Here is a 19,740-nt window from a genome sequence, read left to right on the forward strand (position 1 = left end):
GATGTTCCTAACACACAGAATAAAAGAGAATATTTGGTGTAAAACTATGCAACTTTGGTCTACAGGTAATGTTTCAAAATGACTGTAATAGCTTCCTGATGGTTCCAAAAAAAACCAGATACATTTTGATCAAACCAAACCGGTGCAAAAAGTAAACTGGTACTATGGAAAGAGGTGTCAGAACAACAGCTAAACCAAAAATTAGACTTCTCTGTGAACTCATTTTTAATTTCAGACATTGCCTGTGGTTGAGGATTCACAGTCTGAAATCACTGTTAAGTGGTCCTACAGACAAAGTAATTTATAGGATCAAAAACAATTCTTAATAGAATCCTCTTAATAGATTATTGTTTTAGTCCCATCTTCAGAGGCTTCACTGTTTTCATCATTTTGTCTTTATTCCTTTGCCAGTTAAACTATTTTGGCATGTCAAGTTCATTGCCTGATTACCAGTACTTTTGCAAACTACTTATAAAATGGGATGTCCAAGCAATTTTTTATTCTTTCCATGCTCTTTGTAGATTTCCTCCACTTACACAAGTGCTGTGTGGCAAGTGCTCCTCTTTAAATAACACAGATTGTGTCTTTAATAGCAGTGCTTGGATCACATAATGTTAAAATAGCAGAGAGCATTACATTGGCATGGGGCCTTTCAGTCAGGCAAAAGCTTAACAAATATTCTGTAACCCTTATCCACACAGTGAAACAAACAAATCTTAAATTTTCTTTTATAAAGAGAAACAAACCCATACCAGAATCCAATAATTGGAAAGTTATTGACAAGCACCACTTAATACTGAATGGCCATGAGGTTTAATGTACTTAGCCTAGTATCATTTCTGGGAAAAACATACTCTCAGTTTATGGTTGATAAGGTGTAACAAAAATAAAGATATAGTTCCTAAAAGGAATATGGCATCAAGGAGATTTGCTCTGAAATATTTTCATGTCCCAAAACCATTTATGGAAATAAAACCCCCAAATAGCCTAGGGAATACTTTTATGAGAATTTCAATGATGCCAAAAATTGCAGTTTTCAGTACTTGCTGCTGATTCAATTCCACTGAGTTAAGAGACAGCCACAATTTAAGATGTAACAAGAACTACAATACCAAATGTAAAAGCTGCTATCCTGGATATGCTCAGCGACAGCACCTTTTAATATATTCCAGAATATCTAAGCAAATGTTTATTTTGCCAGCAAATGGAGTGAAGAAATAGCAATAAACAACCCCCCCCAGTTACTGTCACATTTCCATTCAAAATTTAAAAGCAGTTACCTTATATCAGAACATGTATTAGGGTTAAGCTTTGTACTAATTATCCAACTGGCCCCCTGCATCCCCTCCCCTGTATCTGGAATTTTATTTATGAGAAAAACAGTATTATATTTTACTGTTTGTTGTACCTGGTGTTTATTAGTGGTTTAAAACATCATCATCTTAAAACTAATATACAAAAATTAAGATTTCCACTGAATGGCACAAGAAGGGCAAGAAAATAAAATTGTCGTATTTTTCCTTAGTGACAAGCATGACAATCTCCAGCAATTGTTCTCATTATATAAATATATTAAAAATTATTCAAATGTTCTGGCAGTAACAGGCTACTGAGATTTTGCACTGATTTTGTTGTTTAATTGTAACTTGAATGTTCAAACTTCCAGAAAATGTATTGTGCTAAAGAAATCTATCCCACAGAGACCCAGCACCAAACCATTTCTGTACTGAGTCATTTTTGAGCAGGCATTTTATCTCTAAATATTTTAAAAAGTAATTCAGGTATAGAAGCTTGAATGCTGACCACATGACACATTTTCTGGAACACCAAACCAACAATAAATTTGAACTGTATACTTATGCAAAGGTATTGTGATTTCAAACACACGATTACCATGAGTGCCTGTGTTGAGTGTAGAAATGATTTATGGAAGCTGTTTACAGGCCTGGGTTAGGAATTCATGCTCTGATTGTAAAGAAGTCGTTTCCTGAAAACAAGATCTTCATTTGCTGACTCTTTGCTACAATATTCAAACTTGTATCTGCCATGACTTTACACAAAATAGTGGCTAAAAATCTTTTTTCCTTCTTCCACCTTCCAAAATGCTTTCCCAGTCACCCACTTCTTACAACACACTTCTGTCTGGGCTTCCTACTCAGCCCCACTGTATTTAAACTATTCCTATTAGCACTTGCCCTCTCCTGTAACTCCAAAAAAGCAGCAGGTTTTATTCACCTTTAAATGCAGATGAACAAGCTCAGGGAATCCTGTCCTTGATGCAGATGGCAGATAGATTTATAAACTACAGACTGTGAGTAAATAAAATCTCACAACTGAGCACAGCCACAGGATACCAGGGTACATAAATGTTGCAAAAAGGACATTTCCAATGCAGCTTGCTCATTCATAGTGCTATCCCCAGTGCTACCCCTCTGCCCAGGAGCTTCCCCTCTTCCTGAACTCACTCATGTTACCCAAAAACTTGTTCTACAGTCACCCCAGTGTCTCTTTTGCATTGCTTCTGAAACAGGATGCTTACTAGCTGTGCAAACACCTTGCACTACTACATTAATGCCTGCATGAGTCCTGTAGACAATTTTAAGCTGCCAATCTGACCCTGATTAGATTTAGTCAAAGAATCTAACAAATATTATACAGCAAATTAGAAAGTATCCATTGTCTCACCAAACATCACTACGCCGTTCAAAACAAAATATATTCTGAAGTCCAAAGTAACGCTGATAAAGAAGAAATACTCTTAGAAAGGAGCTAGACTAAGAAATATCTTCAGTTTCATGCTAGCAGAATAAACTTTTGCTTAGAAATTCAAGCACATTCAGACAAAAATATTTTTCTGGTCAGCACAGATTCTTTAAAATACCGGCTAGAAAATGCATCACAATTCCAGAAATCCTCTCGGGTGCATTATCTTTTTGAAACCCACAAAGTTTCAATTACATAGCTTGAAGCAATTATGTTTAATATGGTAGATACTGACTCTGAAATGTTGAGGATGGAGTTTCTTCCTGAAGGACAAATCCCCCACCTCCCCTGATTTTAACAGGCAGAGGTTCTGCTATTCATTGCACTGATGCTGCTACAGCCAAATCCCAGTGGAAGAGGGCAAGATGTCATTATACTCCATGAAGACAACAGTGAGTTTAGAAGAAAATAAGCAAAATGTTTTTATTTCTACTTCAAAATACTGGTGATCCCCTTGCAAATTTCTTTTTCAGACAAAGGTATTTAGTTGATGGTTTCACTCTTTCTTTAAACCACAGCTGCAACCACTAGGTAACTATAAAACCCCTAAGTCTCATTAAGGACGTGCAAGGAAGAAAACAGACGCAGATCAATTACCCAAAATATCCTAAAAGAGAATTGTTTCTTATTTTTCACAAACAATGACAAGATGGATTTCTTCTCACCAGACTGATGCAGCACAGGCTGAGTTGAGGCCCCAAAAGAAGGCCTTTGTTCATTATCAGGAGAGGACAATAATGAAGTTGAAGGGGGACTTTCTGTTGAAGATGATGTGGAAGGAGCTTGAGCTGACATGGTAGAAGAGGAAGATGATGGAAGCTGTTCAGAACCATCTACTTCCATTGCAGTTTCTGATTCTCTACTAGGTGCCATGTTATTAGTAGAAGGAGCATCAGTCCGATTAGTCCCACCTTTGATTAAAAATAAAACAAAAAAGCAAGAAAAAGAGCTCAAAAGTAAACTTACTCTGCCTCTAAAGATTCCTTTGCACTATCATTTCTAAGGCAAATAAATGTGCTCAGTTCTTCAGTGCACTAAAATTTTATTTGCACCTAGGAAAGGCTGATATTCCAAGCCCGCACATCCACTATAAACACAATTTCTGTTGTTGAAAAGAAGGAAATCACCTCTGGACCGTGATCTTCCTCGTCCTCGATTGCTCTGTGCAACTTCACTGGCTTCTTCAAACCACCTTGACAGCATGTCTGACATCCTCTGCATCAGAGAGACATTGGGACTCTGCTCCCCTGTAGAACAAGGGGTGCTGAAGTTTCATCTACAAGTTTACCAAAAAGTATCTTCCCCTCCCTCATTTCTTCCAGGAATGGAGACCACCCCTCACCCCCTTCTCCCACAAGAAACAGTTCCCTTCAGCCTGGTCCCAATGCCTCTGTCTATCCTCATTTCAACAGTACAGGTCTCTGACCCTCTGCTGGGATCCCTCATTCCCCTCCTGTACCTCAAGCAGAGCAGCTCTGACCTTAAAAAATGGAATTGCAATGGCCAAAGAAAACAGACTCATAGTGGTTAAAGATGCCATAGGGAATATTAACAACATATTAAAAAAAAGGGTTTCAGAAGCCCACAGGCAACAGAACCACATGCAGATTGTAAAGGAGCAGATGGGATCACACCCCCCAGTGTTTCTAATCCAGTAATTCCAAATACAGGAGGAGGAAAAAGACAGACTAAGGCAAGAGGACAGGCTTGTGTTCTCTCCCTAAACAGCATCTCCTACTGCCTGTGTCAGGTACAGAATCCTAGACACTTCTGTTCTATTTTGGGGAAGCAGGAAAATGAGAACAACAGCACAGAAAATCTGGAAAGGGAAACTGTAAGCAGAAAAGGGAGGAAGATTTAAGGGAACTAGAGTCAAATACTTGGAATCCCACAGCTTGTCAGATTTAAACAGAAACACATTATTAGATGAAAATTAAGATGAGTGACAGAAAAGGCTCTGCCCTGCCTTGGTATCCCAATTTTTGATATGCAAGCTTTGGAAATGCTTTATTTACTAAAATCTCAAGCAATTGAGTAATATATTATAAACACGAAAATATAAGCATAAAATTACCCACCCTGTGTCACTAAATGACATTATAAAAATGAAAAGTATAATATAAGAATCCTATTGCTTTGAATTCCAGTCCCCTAATGTAACCATTAAAGAGCATTTCATTTGTAATTGTGACTGCATATGAGGTGTGACTGGGAAAAAAAAGAAATAAGTGCTGGTGTTAGCCCCTGAGCAGTGACAATGAAAAAAAAGCTCTCCTTTATTACATCAGCCTAAATGAAAGAATATAATTTTCCTGGTAAGAATATTTTCAATATTTTCAATTTTAAAAATCATTGTACAGTAGCAGCTCTATGCTGAAGTCTAAGAAAACCATCTTAAGGCTTGACTGATAACCCAAGGACAATCTGAAGCATGTATTCTGGGAATTCTTCAGAAAAACTGGAAAATAAAACCCAAAGCAAGAAAAATACCCAAACCAAAACAAAACCCCAACAAAACACAGCAGCAAAGACACCAACCCCCTTTGAAATGCAAATGCTTTTACCATCTCTCTCTCTCTCACTCTCAGGCCTTGCTCTTGGCCCAGTATCTGACCAATCCCCTCTGAGCCGCAGACGTTTAACGGGAGGCTGACGTAACTGGGAGAGAGAAAAAAGAGTGAAAAGCATCACACAGCTATTTATGTTCTACAGTACAGAATTCTGAGCCTAAAGATAAATCTCTATTTTCTTAAGTCACCTAAATTCATATCTGTCACCAAAACACAGAACGTCAGCCTTATGTTCGGACTAACCACGAATAAGCACAACACTTATCAACAAAATGCACAAGTTTTAGCTTGAACAGCCTGAATAAATAACTCCCAGAACTAATGCAGCTTTTATTTTAAACTAGCTTCATAATGTTAATTGAATCTTACTATAGTGACCAATAATAGTTAAGATTTTCTTAAATTCAGCCTCAATTCTGCAGAAATATTTACCTCTTCACATTAAAAACTATATAAGAGTTTCAGCTTAACAAAATGTGGATTTGTAATTAAGCAAAAGGGAAAAAAAATCAGACATTAAAAAAAGAGAACACTTTATGCAAATAAACTCTGGTTTATTTTTCAACCTAATTTCTTTCAGCTTTTATAACACTTTTTTTACAGCAGGAAGTATAAAACAATCACTAAATGGGTGGTGTTATTTTCACCAACTTCAAGAGAAACAGCGAGTGCTTTGCTCATTTAGAAAGGCAGGTTAGAGTTTAAAGTCAGGCATATTGGCTGGATATTTCTGGCCTTAACAAAAATGAAGAAACCAAACCAAACCAAATCAGCCAGCCAATGCAAAAACTGCTGGCAATTTTAAACTAAATGCCTGTGGTGAAAGCACATAAAAGTTTTAACTTTCATGACTCCACTAGTAGATTTCGGAAGAAGTCTTTACATTTCTTCTACTCTATACAACTTTAAGCCAGGCTGAAATAAAAATACTTAAGCTATAATATTTTTAGGGATAACAAGGACAAAGAATAAGCATTTAAAAGCAAAATTTCTGACTCTATTCCTGACTAAGAAAACACATAATGTAAAATATGTTTGAAAACATTTAAAAATGGTTCCAAACAGATTCTAAGAAAAAGAAGGAAGGAAATGTCAACATCACAGTTCTTACAGCAAAAAGGAAAGAGAAATCATCATCATTATCATCACATTGATCCTGCTGGTGAGGACAGCAGGATGTTGACAACTCATTGAGAACTCCCTTGTGGCCTCAGACTAAAGATGAGGAACTTGGGATACAGAGTTTGTGAAAGGGTGAGCAAAACACCAGAGAAAAAAGCAGTGGATTGTTGGGAGAGTGGAGGGAGAGACAGAAACAACTTCATTGCAGTTAAAGGCATTTTTTAAATATTGATCAGAAAATTTAGATTGGAAGGGTCAGCATCATTTTAACTGAGCTGATAATTAACAACTGCTTGAATTTTGAAAATTTTAATACTGCTCAGTAACAGTGGCTCACCTTCTTGATCTAAACATCTTGTACTCCCTCATATCTGCCAGGAAATGATAACTTTTACCAAGGAGTATTAATATTTCATTTCAAGGAATACACTTCTCATGGCATGAAAAGTAAGAGAACACAGAGTGACCTGCCAGTCTTGCTGATTTTATGCCCCAAGGTTCAGGCAGATGCCTCCTCATCTCTACGAGAGGGAAACCAGATGAGAAGGAAAACCAGAGTGACAAAATATTGTAAATAAATACATAAATGAATATGTATTAAAAATGCACCATTTTTGTGACAATCTACTTGTCACTTCTCAGTCTATGACCAGCAACATTATTTTCAGATTAAAGGGGAAGACAACTGATGGTATTTCTTGTGTGCTACAAGCTATAAAACATAAAAGATGAAAGGAGGACATCTTAACCACTTGCCTCTTCCCTTCTCTCTTCTGCAGAAGGGACTTTAAGTTCTCGTGCTGTGTCATCCTTGGGATCAAACAAGTAAATGTAATCTGAGGAGTAGCTCACAAGGATCTCTTGGCCATCTTCACTGTAACACAGGGATGTTACCCTGCAGGATTTGTTGTTGAGATGAGGAGGGACAAAACGTGCCACCATTCCAACAGTGCCCCTGCCAGCATAATTTCCTTTATTAAAAAAAAAAAAAAACCAACAAAAAAACAGGGGAAAGAGAGGAGAAAGAAAAGAATTACAAATTTACTAATGCTTATTTTCAACAGTTTCAATAAACCCCTTATTTGGGATCCAACAAAAGAGAATCAGAGAAAAGCCATGTATCCTGTAGTTTTTCTGCAATTATTTTAATCTGGAGGACGACATAGCAGATTTTACAATCTTTATTATTTTTGTTTACAAATTCTATGTACATAACAAAAAATAAAAGATGAAAACACATTCACTTATATAAATGTCTCACATACCCATCACATGATGTTGTATGGAAGCTATCTGCCAAATGTGGCATAAATGGAACTTTTAGAACAAAAACCACAAAATAATGATGCAAAGCCATATCTACACACAAATGAGAAAGGAATTTAGTGCCTTTGCACTACAAAGGCAAGCACAGTGCAGGATATTATGGAGTTCATAAGATCTCCCCCCAAAAAGAAGCATCAAGTTCCAGCATGGTGGAGTACAAGACAAGAACTTAATAAGAATTCAGGTGGACCACTGGAGGCTGCAATCCCTGGCTTTTTGGAATCCTGGAATCACACATTTCAAGACAAAATATGAGACATTACAAAATGCCCTTTTCTGCATTCAGTACACAATGCATTCTGAGATGCATGAAGAGATTAGGTTTACTTCTTTGAAGATTTCTCCATTAGCAAATATTAGAATGAAATGACTCTACTATTACAAACAATAGTTCCCAGAGAAGAAAGTTACACTTCTGCAGTGTTACACTTGAGTCATTCACCACCTATTTTGAAAATAACCTGAATTTGGCACTGCCAGTGGGTAGAAATGCTCACTGCACAATGTGGCTCCTACCTGTTGCCCTTGTGCCAAGCATTCTCCTGTCATAAATCCTCACTGAGCTGTCAGAACAGCCTACAGCCAGGTAGTAGGGGATGGGTGGACAGATAGCAACAGAGGTGGCAGCACGACGACAGTTTATTAAAATATCCTGGAACACACAAAAATGCAGCATTGAAATAAAAGCTCTGAACATTTGAAGTTTAATTCTTTGTTTTGTTTCACTACACAGGCCCCTCCCTTAGTTAAGGAGATTTTGAGAAAACAGGTCTGGCCTGTGAAGACAGATCATAAATGTGTTATCAGAAAAGCCACTGCACAGAAGGAAAACCATCAGAGAAAGAGAGCTGGTACCAGAACAACTGAAAAAGAAACCTAACCAAAGCAAAAACACAGGAACATTTAAAAATAGATAAGATAAGAACTACAAACTTATAAACTACCTTGCACATTGGATTTTCTTATGGAAACACAGTAACTGTGGAGGTGGAAGAGTACTAAATATGCAGAAACAGTTTAAATCAATTAAAGGATCAGAATAGGTTCCATCTACAGGCAAGTAACTGGGTAAATGGGAAAAAAAAAAATGAAAGAAACCCCTAGAACTGGTAAATGTGCACAAGGCTGAACAAAATAATCAAGACTAGCAATACATACTTTGTAATTTTGTTCCAATTCAATATTAAAATTGTTTCTAAAATTCAAACACAGTGGACATTGGAAATACCAGTAATCTAATATAATTCATTACTAAATCTTTTCTTACAAAGGGACAAAGGATGCTCAAGAACACAAGGCTGCAGGTGATTCACAAGGCTCATTTTTTGCCTCTAGTTTTGCACTCTACATAATTAGTATAAACCAGACTAAAAGATTCAATTTCAACAGATGATTTTTTCTACCATATCTGAAGCCTCACACCAAATATTTTTTATAAAATAAATGTGTTTTCATAAAGTAAAAAATGCCAAAGGTGATATTAAAATTAAAAAAAAAAAAAAAAGACTCCCCAAACTTTATTGTTTCATGGGAAATATACTGTCATCTCCACCAGTGACCCTGAAATCTATTATTTCTAAAAGCTTTACCAGAATTCATGTCACGTGTTTGTGTGATGCACAGCTCTACATTTAGGTAATCTTTATAAAAAGATTTTTATTAATATTTTATTTTACTTATTTCATTATTATTATTATTATTAAAGAAATCTTTATTAAAAGGTTTCATTCTTACATCTTTACAATCTTCCTTTGTGCAACTTGTTTTGATGCGAGTATCAAACCATCTCACAGTGCCATCCTCACCACAAGAGAGGAAAGTGTAGGGATCATTTGGTACTGTCATAATCTGCTCAAAAGAAAAAAAATAAGATTATTAATGCCTCCAGAAATAGCACTAATTTAAAAATAAAAGCATCAATATTTGGAGCAGCAGTAAGGCAGTTAGGACTCAAGTCAAGCTTTCCAGTGAAGTAATGAGAAAAATTGAAAAACTGATGATGTTTCTTCATTTTCAAGAAAAGGTTTGAATTGTTGAAGTCAAAGGAAACTTTTAAATGTAAATGTAAATAAGATTAAATATCCACAGATCAAGGCTTACAGTTGTTTCTATTATCTTTAATGCACAACATACATTTACTGTAATCACTTTTCAGATAAGGTATCAGTTTGCTGCAACAACCAACAACAGCTCTGTTTATTCTCTATCAAGTAATAGGAGACAATTACAAAGTCCTCAGAAGTCTGAATGCCTTGAAAATACTAAATGGCTTTTATTCCCATTGGGCTATTCCTTTACATCCTAGGTAGTTCCCTGCAGCAAGTCTGCATTAAAGGCTGCTACCAAGCTACCTCCTCACTGCAATATTTTTTTGAATTTTTTTTTGAGAGAGCACTGTACTGCACCATTTTCCTGAGCTCAGCCCTTCTCCAGCTAGGGATAACTCAGATGGAGTCTCACATGAATAGCTTCACTCAAAGCCTCCTCAAGACAAAATAAAAAGGCAGGTGACCATAATGTTAAATATTACCTGAATTCCACAGGTCAGTGAATGCATAGGAAATACCAGTTTACTTACACTCTGTCTCTTAGAAGAGAAAACAGAGAATGTTGTGGCAGTATTTTTATTTTCCTACACTTCTGTTACTATAAGTGGAATTTTATAAAACAACAACAATGGTTAATAGTGTAATACATTCATGGAACACAGAGCATGAGTGATTCTTTAACATTTTAAATGAGATGATTTATCATTCCCACCTCCCAAAATTCTTAATAAAAGTAACTTATGGATATCTGCAAATCTCTCTACCTGAAATGGGGTTACAAAGGTAACAGTTGAAGGCTTCATCCTCTCTTCTAAGGCTCAGCAAAGTAACTGAGACAATGCTTGCTGTGCCAAATAAGTATAACTTGCTGAACAAAGGCAAGGTTTGAATACCAATAGATCTGCTGAGCTATGACCGCTATTCTTCAATATATCAGTGTAACACATTGAAGACTGTTTTTCACTACATATTTCATTCAAATTAATTTTATTTGCATAGTTATAAAAGTTAGCAATCCACTAAATTCTTTAAGCATTTAGCAGAGCTTTCAGTGAAAACACTTTGCTCCAATAATGTTGCTGAATGTGACAAGCTCTTATTTCTAATAGCTGTGTTTTATTTTTGTTCACACTGATGCAATTTCACCCTATCCATGTAATATAACTTGCACATGGCAACTTTTATGTCCAGCGTTCACAAACATCCTAAGTGATTTATAAGCACTAAACCAGAGAAATAGAGAAGTGCAAGCTCCAATAATTGAGTCAATATTAACTACATTTAAGTTCATTAAGTACATTTAAGTACATTAAGTTCAACAAGTACACATTATAAATATATATATAAAATTTGTTTTTTACTAACTAAAAACTTGTTTGCTACTTAACTTTAAAAGTGTATCGCTGTATGATCACTTTACTGTATTTAAAACAAGAAAGTAAGAGGTGTTCGTAAAAGCACATTTCCTTTCTGAAACGCAATTCACATGAAGGGTAATAAAGAAAAGATTTGGCTGAGAAAACACAAACTTGTCAAAGTCTTGTACAAACAATAAATTCTTCAGAAACACGTCTCAATAGCCTCTCCCTCTCTTATTCTCACTGAGAACTGAAAACAATTGTACAAATATCTCACAGTTTGCAACAATCTACACCAATTTCCACATTCTTCTGTTTCACGTTTTTGTAACGTCTTGAACTGCCAAACTCCAAGGGCTGCATAAATCCACATTCAAATTTAGAATTGGTACCTCAGGGGCAGCTTTTAGCTTTTGTTATTTAGAGAACCCAGTGAGTCAAAGTTCTATATTTAACATGATGATGTGGTTACGTACAGCTGAGCAGTACCATCACAATATTTAGAAACTATCTCCCCACTCCAGGAACCTCCCAACCTCAGTGCAAAAACAGGATAAGAAAAATAACTTCATAAAGAGACAAAGTTGTTAAAACAGTCAATGTCATAAAGAAATTTTGATATTCCTTCCATTAACAGTTTTTAAAAGCAGCAAAAACAACCAAAACTGTATCAAAACTGTCATTCAAAACAACAATAATGCCCTCTTGTTAATATTATTGCTGAATAAAAATCATCCCAAATAAGACCATTTTGATGGTGCAATATAGCAGGGAAATGTAATTGATGTAATTACAACCATAAGGACACTTTTACTAAAGGAAAAATTAACTCTGGCAGTACTTCAGCTGCTTTCTTTTTTCACACAATTAAAACTTCTCATAAAAAGAATTGGAAAGATTTTGTTCCCTTAACATGGAAGGAAAGTGATCTAAAAGCTTGCTATGAAATGTGAGCTGAATACATAAAAACCCAATGGATTTGGGATTTTTTTCCCCGGTGTGTGTACTGCAGTAGTGTCAAAAAAGCCCCAACAAATAAATAGTGAAAGAAACGGGAACATTTATAATCTATCAAAAAAATTACAATTTTTTCTATTTTAAGCACAGTAAGTTTTGCAAGCAGCAGCTTTTGCTGTTATTTAAAAGAAGCAGATAGAACAATAAATCTTTCTATTTTCCTAACTTAAGTAATACTTTGCTTCCTCACTCGCCTAATTTATATGAACAAAACTGCCATGGGAGGACTGAAAAGACTGTGGCTAAATTTACACCTAACGAGTTAACTAGAATACACAATAGAAAAATTATCTACAACTGTAAACACATTTTTCAGATTAAGCTATTCACACATGCTGAGCTAAGCATTTCTTAGAAGAATCTAAATTGTGAAAAAGGCATGAAACTGCTGAAAAGTTCAGGGAAGAGAGGAGGAGTTGGGGGGGGAGGGGAGAAGAATAAAAATAAAAATGCAAAACAGTCACTTCCCCTACCCCCCAGCCTACTTCAGGAAGAAATTCAGAACTCAATTTTAATCTGCTTTGCATGCAGAATATTCCTTCAGTGAAGGTGAATTCATGTTTGCAAAGTGGTTTTAATAGTACAACTTTTTGCAAAGTTCTCAATTTAATTTAGACAGCACATTTCTCTGTTCAAGGCTACTTTTTAAAAGGAAAAAAAAAAGCAACTGAAACAAGACAGAACAAAATTTGTAACTCTCACTGCAACAAAGTTCTCAGCAGTCTGGTTAAAATCTTGGGCAACAATACAATAAAATATGTATTTCACCCATCTTAAACTTATGATTTATTTCAGGAGGTACCTCGTAGGTAGTCCCATAGTGGCAGGTGTACTGGCATTGCCTGTTGGTCTCTGCATCCTGTTCAACATTCGTGTAGAAAATGACTCCGTCTCCGGAACAAGAAACAATCTGTTTGTCATTGGTGCATGGTAGGAACTTTGCACTGAAAATATTGGCTCTGTGTCCTGAGTGAATCGTTGTGAGAACCTGAACAACAAAGAAAAAAGGAGGCTGCAGTAGGTCAATGTTTTCCAAGCAAATAAAGGATGGAAAAAACTCACTGAGAAATACCAGGTATGCACAGGCTGCCAGGGACCTACATTTCAGTACAACAGAACAGAGAAGCTGCCTTTACACCAAATTTCTTCTAAGAACAACGTGGTTCTACAAGACAACTTTGATCAGGCACTTGCACAAAGCAGTCAGCAAAACACAAGGGCTGGAATGCAGCTGCCACCTTAGTTTTTGCAATGCTGGTTCCAGAGCACACCGGGTTTCTCAAAGTGAAACATGAGGGTGATGGCACAGCCACTCAGCTCGTCAGTGAGGAGAGACTTAGAAGATCTGGGATATTGTAAATCAAGAAGAATAAGGCACTGTAATCCAAGCCAACTCTATAGACTTTAAAATTTTATGTTACTTTTAAACTCACTCTAAAAAGGAGAACTGATGTTTACAAGAAAGAATGTTTTGAAACAAGCCAAAAATAAATAAACATTTAGGAACTTGATTATACAGGGTAATAAACCAGGACTTGACTTAGACTCTCATTCATCTACATTAAAGCAGAGAAACATATGATTTACTTCACCATCACAGCTGATTTTAAACACTTTGTGGTGACTCTTTATTCTTCCCCACATATTTAGTTTACCAAAACTGAAAAAACCTCCACATGCTTTCCTGTGAACAAGCAAACATATTCTTATTTCTCCCATCTGCAGCACTTGAACCAAACTGCATTTTCACCACTCCCATTAGGAAAGAAATACTCACCAAGTTGTTTACAGAATGAAAATTACTTCCAAATTTCCACTCAATTAACTTAATCAAAGGAAGTATTTTGCAAATGAAGTTTCTCTATCAGTAGCAGCTCATGCCTAACAGTTCAGAAGAGCTATTTCACACCTTTTAAATGATTCCCACTAAAAAAGTTTAAATGTATCTGCATATTCTGAAAGATACAAAATATTGATGGCTGAAGTCTATTTTTGCTACTCTACCTAGATAATAACAGAAAATATGGCAATAAGGATATTTGCCAAGACGACAGAATTACAACATTCTGATACCAATTTGCTGCCTTTTTCTGTATAGATCCTCTTACTCAAACCAGAAAAAATTAAGCTAACATAAAAATAGTAACACTCCTTAGAAATCACATCTCTAGTATAATTCAGGAATAACACTGATTATTGAGTCTTCTTGCTGATACCTGCTGGTTTATAATTGCATTTGCATGTATTGGGGGAAAAGAAATTCAAAAATCATCTTCTCCTCTGCTGTTACAAAAAATAAATAACTCAGCTAACTGTGAAAAGTAAAATAAAAAAAACCAAAACATCTAAACATCTCCCACATTCCTCATTAGGTTTAAGTAGAGAAGTAGTACACAACAGGGGGAGAAAACTGTCCCATGAAAGCATAAAGCTTTAAATTGCAGCACCTTTTAAAATATTACAACATTTTAATGTAAAAATTATATAATGAGCAATTATCCCATAGCAGGATATTAAAATAAACTCTGCAAAATAGACAACATTGAACATCCTTTATTTGCATGAAAAATTCTTACTCTGCAAGTCACTCTGCCAACACTCACTTTGGGATATATCCATGATCCACTTCACAGCTGTCTTGGATACCACTCTTCCAGCAGAACTCCAAGTCCAAGAGAAACCCTACCTAGTGATACTGATCTGAACTTTGCCAGGCTGACACCAAAATTGAAAGGAAGAGATGAAGTTTGGAAGCTCTGGCTTACTTGGAGAGGTGAGCAAAAGGGCCTTACCTATAGGCACAGGCAACACTCCAAAGCACCACAACCCTTCAGGAAAGCAAACTATTATTTTCCACTCAAACTCTCTTCCACCATATCTTCTGTTTCTCCCACACATTTAATTTTTGATCATATCCCTGGGGTTTAGTTGTCAGCCTCTGAGAGGACACAGCTCAGAGCATCTGTTCTACCAAACTATCAGCAGTTCCTTCAAGAGAAAGGTGAGGAACAGTGCCACTACCTGATGGATGCCAGCTGGCACTACTGGGAGTCTTTCAGCTGCATTGCAACCCTTATTTCAGTAAAAATTATTCTCCATCCACTTGCAGGCACACACAAGGCAATGTAATTTTACATTGGAGTGAACTATTTTAATCAAGATTGACACCCCAACAACATTACACAGAAAGACATTACATACACTAGATTACACAGAGCAAAAAACACAGTATTTTAAAATGAGAGGAAAACAGTTTATGTGACTACAAGATTTCATGAGAATTACTGAATCCTATTGCTGGTCCTGACACTAATCTGTGGTGAGACCATGTTCCCTTTGTGCCCAGCCATGTACCGTAAAATGGGATAATACCAATGTCACAAAGGATTAGAACTCTCAAGATTTAAAGCACTGTGAGATTTTATTCCCATTTATATACACTAGGAAGTGCATGATATTATCTTTTTCACATAATAATTAATATCTGAAAACTCATATATTTAAAAATATCTTGTAATGCCTTGAAAAATAATAACTTGCATCCTATTTGAAAATTTACAAGCAGCCAGAAACAAACCTACCTTTCTGCTGTAGGGATTAGTAATGACCAGGTTGGTGTCATCTGAACCAGACAAGATATATTCTCCTGTATCATTCCAGCAAATTGTATTCACCTGCATGAATTTAAAAAAAATATTGCTTAGACTTATATTAATTCAATTTTCACCATAATAAAACATTAATACTCATCCAACACTATAGAAACAGGAGTAAACAAATTCAAGTGAAATGATGTCATTTCTAAGCAGCTAGCATTAAAAAATAATAATTGTGTTTTTAAAACAAATTGATAAGGGAATCACCTGCTTCACCTATGGCATCTCAATTACTCCCTCTGCCTCTCAAGAGTTCATCAGGTAAATTAAGCTTCCCACAGTAGCCACAATTTTACACACTCAGGCGCTTTAATGTACCAAATCTACTCCACAGGGAGTTCTCCGAATTTGAACTGGAGGGCATCACAGTGCTCTCATTACTACATCTTCACCATATCCAAATTCTGACCATCCATTGCTTTGCACACTTTTCAGTGACCACACCTTCCCAGGGAAAAGCACTGCAGAATCCATCCCAGATCCCTTTTGAAAAGTGTGAGTAGGCTGGGAAAGAAGAATCCTACAGTGAGGTACAGGATTGTACTGGGAGAGCTTTACAATACATTTCCTTATCAATTCTCCTTTTCACAAGACTGTGCTAAATGTGTCAGTGAAACAAAGCTGTGAAAGCACTCAAAATCCAGGAAGCTCAAAAGGTATCCTCCAAGCAGCAGATCATGCACAAGCACCAAAGACTGCATGCAAGACCATTATTATTTCAAGTAAGCCTCTAAAATACCTTCAAGTGTCAAACTGCAGCCATCACCATTTTCTGCTGGCTAGATTCTGTTGGCAGAACAGCTGCCTTAGTGTGATGTACCAGACTGGATTACAGAATTGGTAAAAACCCCACTTTGTTCTGAATTATTTTCTTAAGCCTTTTTTTTTTTTTAAATTCAAATGTTTCACTCTGAGCCCCCCAACCCAATAAAAATAATTTTTATTTAAAATAAATACACCCATTCTAGTTGCTATTTTAATGGCAAGTTGAGTGGGGGTTAGTTGCAAAATCAGAGCTAGCAGTTTCAGGTGGATCACAGGGACAACAGCACCTTGATATTCTCACGTGGAGGAACTTGAAGAGAGATCTTGGTGTTAAACCAACATGCCTATGCCAGGGCTAGCTCAGTGCTCAGAAGCAATCAGATACTGTTAGGATTTATTAGGAAATGCACAGAAGAGCAGGATATACATCCAATCCCACGTGTCCTATGCTACACAGTTTGGTTCACATCCTGCTCCTGTATTCTCCATTTCTATTACTGCCCACTTGGGAAGAGAAATTATGACAAGGAACTACTAGGGTGCTAACAGATATCTAACACTTTTTATTGAAGGAGCAAATAATTTGTACAGCTCTAGGGAAGGGAAATTATAGAAGCTTATTAGAGCATGAATGACATGGAAAAAGTAAAAAATAATTTTTTGTGGATCTTCACAGTACAAAAAATGGAAGGCCTTAAACGAAACAATCCAATGACACATGGCTTTTTAATGAAACTGGAAATCATTGTTATGGAACACCCTAAACACCAGAAGTGGAAGGATATACATATTCATCAAAGAGAAATGAAAAATGATCAGAAACAAAGGTGCAGCTTCCACCTCTATCTACCCATTAAAGCATGATGTGTTCTCCAGAACACCCATCAAATACTGTCTGCTTGCCCTGTCTCAACTTCCTTCAAAAATATGTGCTGGCCAATTTCAGGGCCAAGTTCTCAGGCTCCACTGAGCTTTGGTATGACCTTGCATGGCTACTCTTATGATTTCATAACTCTGTCTGTCAATCACCAAGAACCACAATTTCAACTAGCCCCCAGAACCATCTATCATTGAAATAACCTGTCCTGACAATGGCTGTACTCTAAAATGTTGTCAAACATTGCACAGCACTACAGCGAGGGCAAACACACAACCCAGCAATGTTTATTTTCATCTACATTTCCTCTCAGGCAGAAAAGTATTATTATCATTGCCCTAAAGAAACCAAAATGCTAATGTAAGAATACAGGAATAGAAATAAGAATGAAACACTGAAAAAACAAGGAAGCTACCAAAAATTTTAAAGTCATGATATGAGAAAGAAAAGTTAGCACAAAAAATTAAACAAATTGAGGGGGTGGATGTGTATATTTATGTACAAACCCAAAATCCGAATGACAGCAAAGCACAGAAACACTGAAGATGCAAAGGAGAGACTAGATTATCTAAATTGCAACATCACAAGTCTACACAAGACATCAATCATTCTCTTCCAAAATCCCAATTTCATTGCAATTATTGCCTCAGTAAAGCAATTTCAATATACCCTGCCCAGTCCAAAGTTGGTTCAAAAAAAATCCTGAATGACACAACCAAATTACTAGAAGTCTGCAACTAAACAGGCTTTTTTATTCTGCAGCAAATCACCTTCTCAGCATTACTAGCAACAAATAACTCAAAAGTAACAAAGTTTTTCAGTGAAATCAGCTTGTTTGGGGCTTTTTTCAGAGACTTCCCAGTCAATATACACAGTGTTCAGTACAACCTACTGACCAACACTGAATAACCCAAATAAATTTGCATATGGATCACTAAAAAACCAGAATTCAAAAATGCTCTCTCCTCATTCCACGGCAGTAAACTACTAAAATATAATGTAAAACAAGAACGGGTAGAAAATTGCATTTTATTTTGAAAAAGTTACATATTGTACTACCTGCACTGCCACTCTACACCCAACTAAAAGTACAATGTAACAGTTTTTATTCTGAGAGTTTGGAAACCTTGGGAAAGGGTGTTGGACCCAGAAGAAAGGAAACATCAAACACAAATGACAGACAGTTATTAACAAGGTAAGAAAAGCCAAAGGGTGTGAAATTAGCTTTTTCTATTAAGTACTCCACTCTATTATTAATTGCATCTAATTTTATTTGTCACTCATCTAGCCTTGCAAGGAGTCAGCAGGCACTTTTGATTCATTAGTCAATTAGTCAGATATAAATTTACTATCCCCATGTTTTCCTCAAAGATGATGCAGGAGGCAGTGCAGCCAATCCTTAAAAAAACCAAAAAAGCAAAGTCTTCGCTTCCATGCAAAGTGACCTCAGAATCAACTCTTTTGTGAACAGAAGATATTAACAGAATACAAAAATAGAAGAAAAGAAATAAAAATGGCTGTAGATATCCAGAATATCAGGAATATCCCCCAAGCAAAGAAGGAATAAAAAAGGCAGTGCTTTTCCTCTGTGGAGTACAAGGGGAAAATTGTTTCTAACAAAATACAAACTCCCTATACTGGTTTAAGCCTGGCTTTGAGGAGCACATCTGAAAAGGACTTGTTCCCAAGTGCCATCCTGAAGGAGATGAATGCCATGAAGGATGCTGGTTTGTTATTGATCTGAATGCTGTACATAGAAATGAGAAGTTACTCCTTCAGGTAATCTTTATTTCAAAATGTAGTATTTACTCATGTCAAATGCTTCATCTACATTCTGCATTTTATCCTTCCTCAGCTTTCACAGGACCAAACCAGGAAGAAAATAATCCATATTTTTACTGCAATTCAATATGGTTTAGAGTTTCTTTATCCTCTACTTTCCTCACACTTCATTGCTGCTGGTCCAGATTGCTTCTCTTTCAACATTTCTCCTTTGGATTTAATCACTTCATACAGAACAGCTCACCCACCTCTGTACATTTCCTCATCTTCTTAAGCTCCCTTTACAGCTAACACAGAAAATGGCAAGTTCTGGCATACAAATGATCTTACTGAATTTGACCATGTGAACTTTGTTGAAAGAGGCAAATCCTGCCCTGGAAGGATGATAAGGCTACTGGCAGACATCAGTAATTCTGTAGAACCAATTCAATTGCTTCACACACTGCTGCTAGAAAC

At 36.4% G+C, this 19,740-nt stretch overlaps 1 protein-coding gene across 7 annotated transcripts in view; it reads right to left on the reverse strand.

Annotated features, from left to right (window-relative positions):
- The window catches only part of DCAF6 (DDB1 and CUL4 associated factor 6), a 75,071-nt gene that overhangs the window by 36,697 nt on the left and 18,634 nt on the right, over window positions 1-19,740 (reverse strand). For 5 of the 7 annotated variants that reach the window (XM_059871884.1, XM_059871875.1, XM_059871902.1 and 2 more), the window contains exons 3-10: window positions 15,786-15,878; window positions 13,007-13,192; window positions 9,516-9,629; window positions 8,298-8,433; window positions 7,212-7,426; window positions 5,328-5,421; window positions 3,891-4,010; window positions 3,429-3,674 (exon numbers count right to left, since the gene is read on the reverse strand). In XM_059871884.1, coding sequence (XP_059727867.1) covers window positions 3,429-3,674; window positions 3,891-4,010; window positions 5,328-5,421; window positions 7,212-7,426; window positions 8,298-8,433; window positions 9,516-9,629; window positions 13,007-13,192; window positions 15,786-15,878 — 1,204 coding nt within the window. The remainder of the gene's footprint in view (window positions 1-3,428; window positions 3,675-3,890; window positions 4,011-5,327; window positions 5,422-7,211; window positions 7,427-8,297; window positions 8,434-9,515; window positions 9,630-13,006; window positions 13,193-15,785; window positions 15,879-19,740) is intronic. The other 2 variants (XM_059871921.1, XM_059871912.1) reach the window with 1 other exon arrangement.

The sequence above is a fragment of the Haemorhous mexicanus genome, chromosome 2, assembly GCF_027477595.1.
Source record: "Haemorhous mexicanus isolate bHaeMex1 chromosome 2, bHaeMex1.pri, whole genome shotgun sequence".
Lineage (NCBI taxonomy): Eukaryota > Metazoa > Chordata > Aves > Passeriformes > Fringillidae > Haemorhous > Haemorhous mexicanus.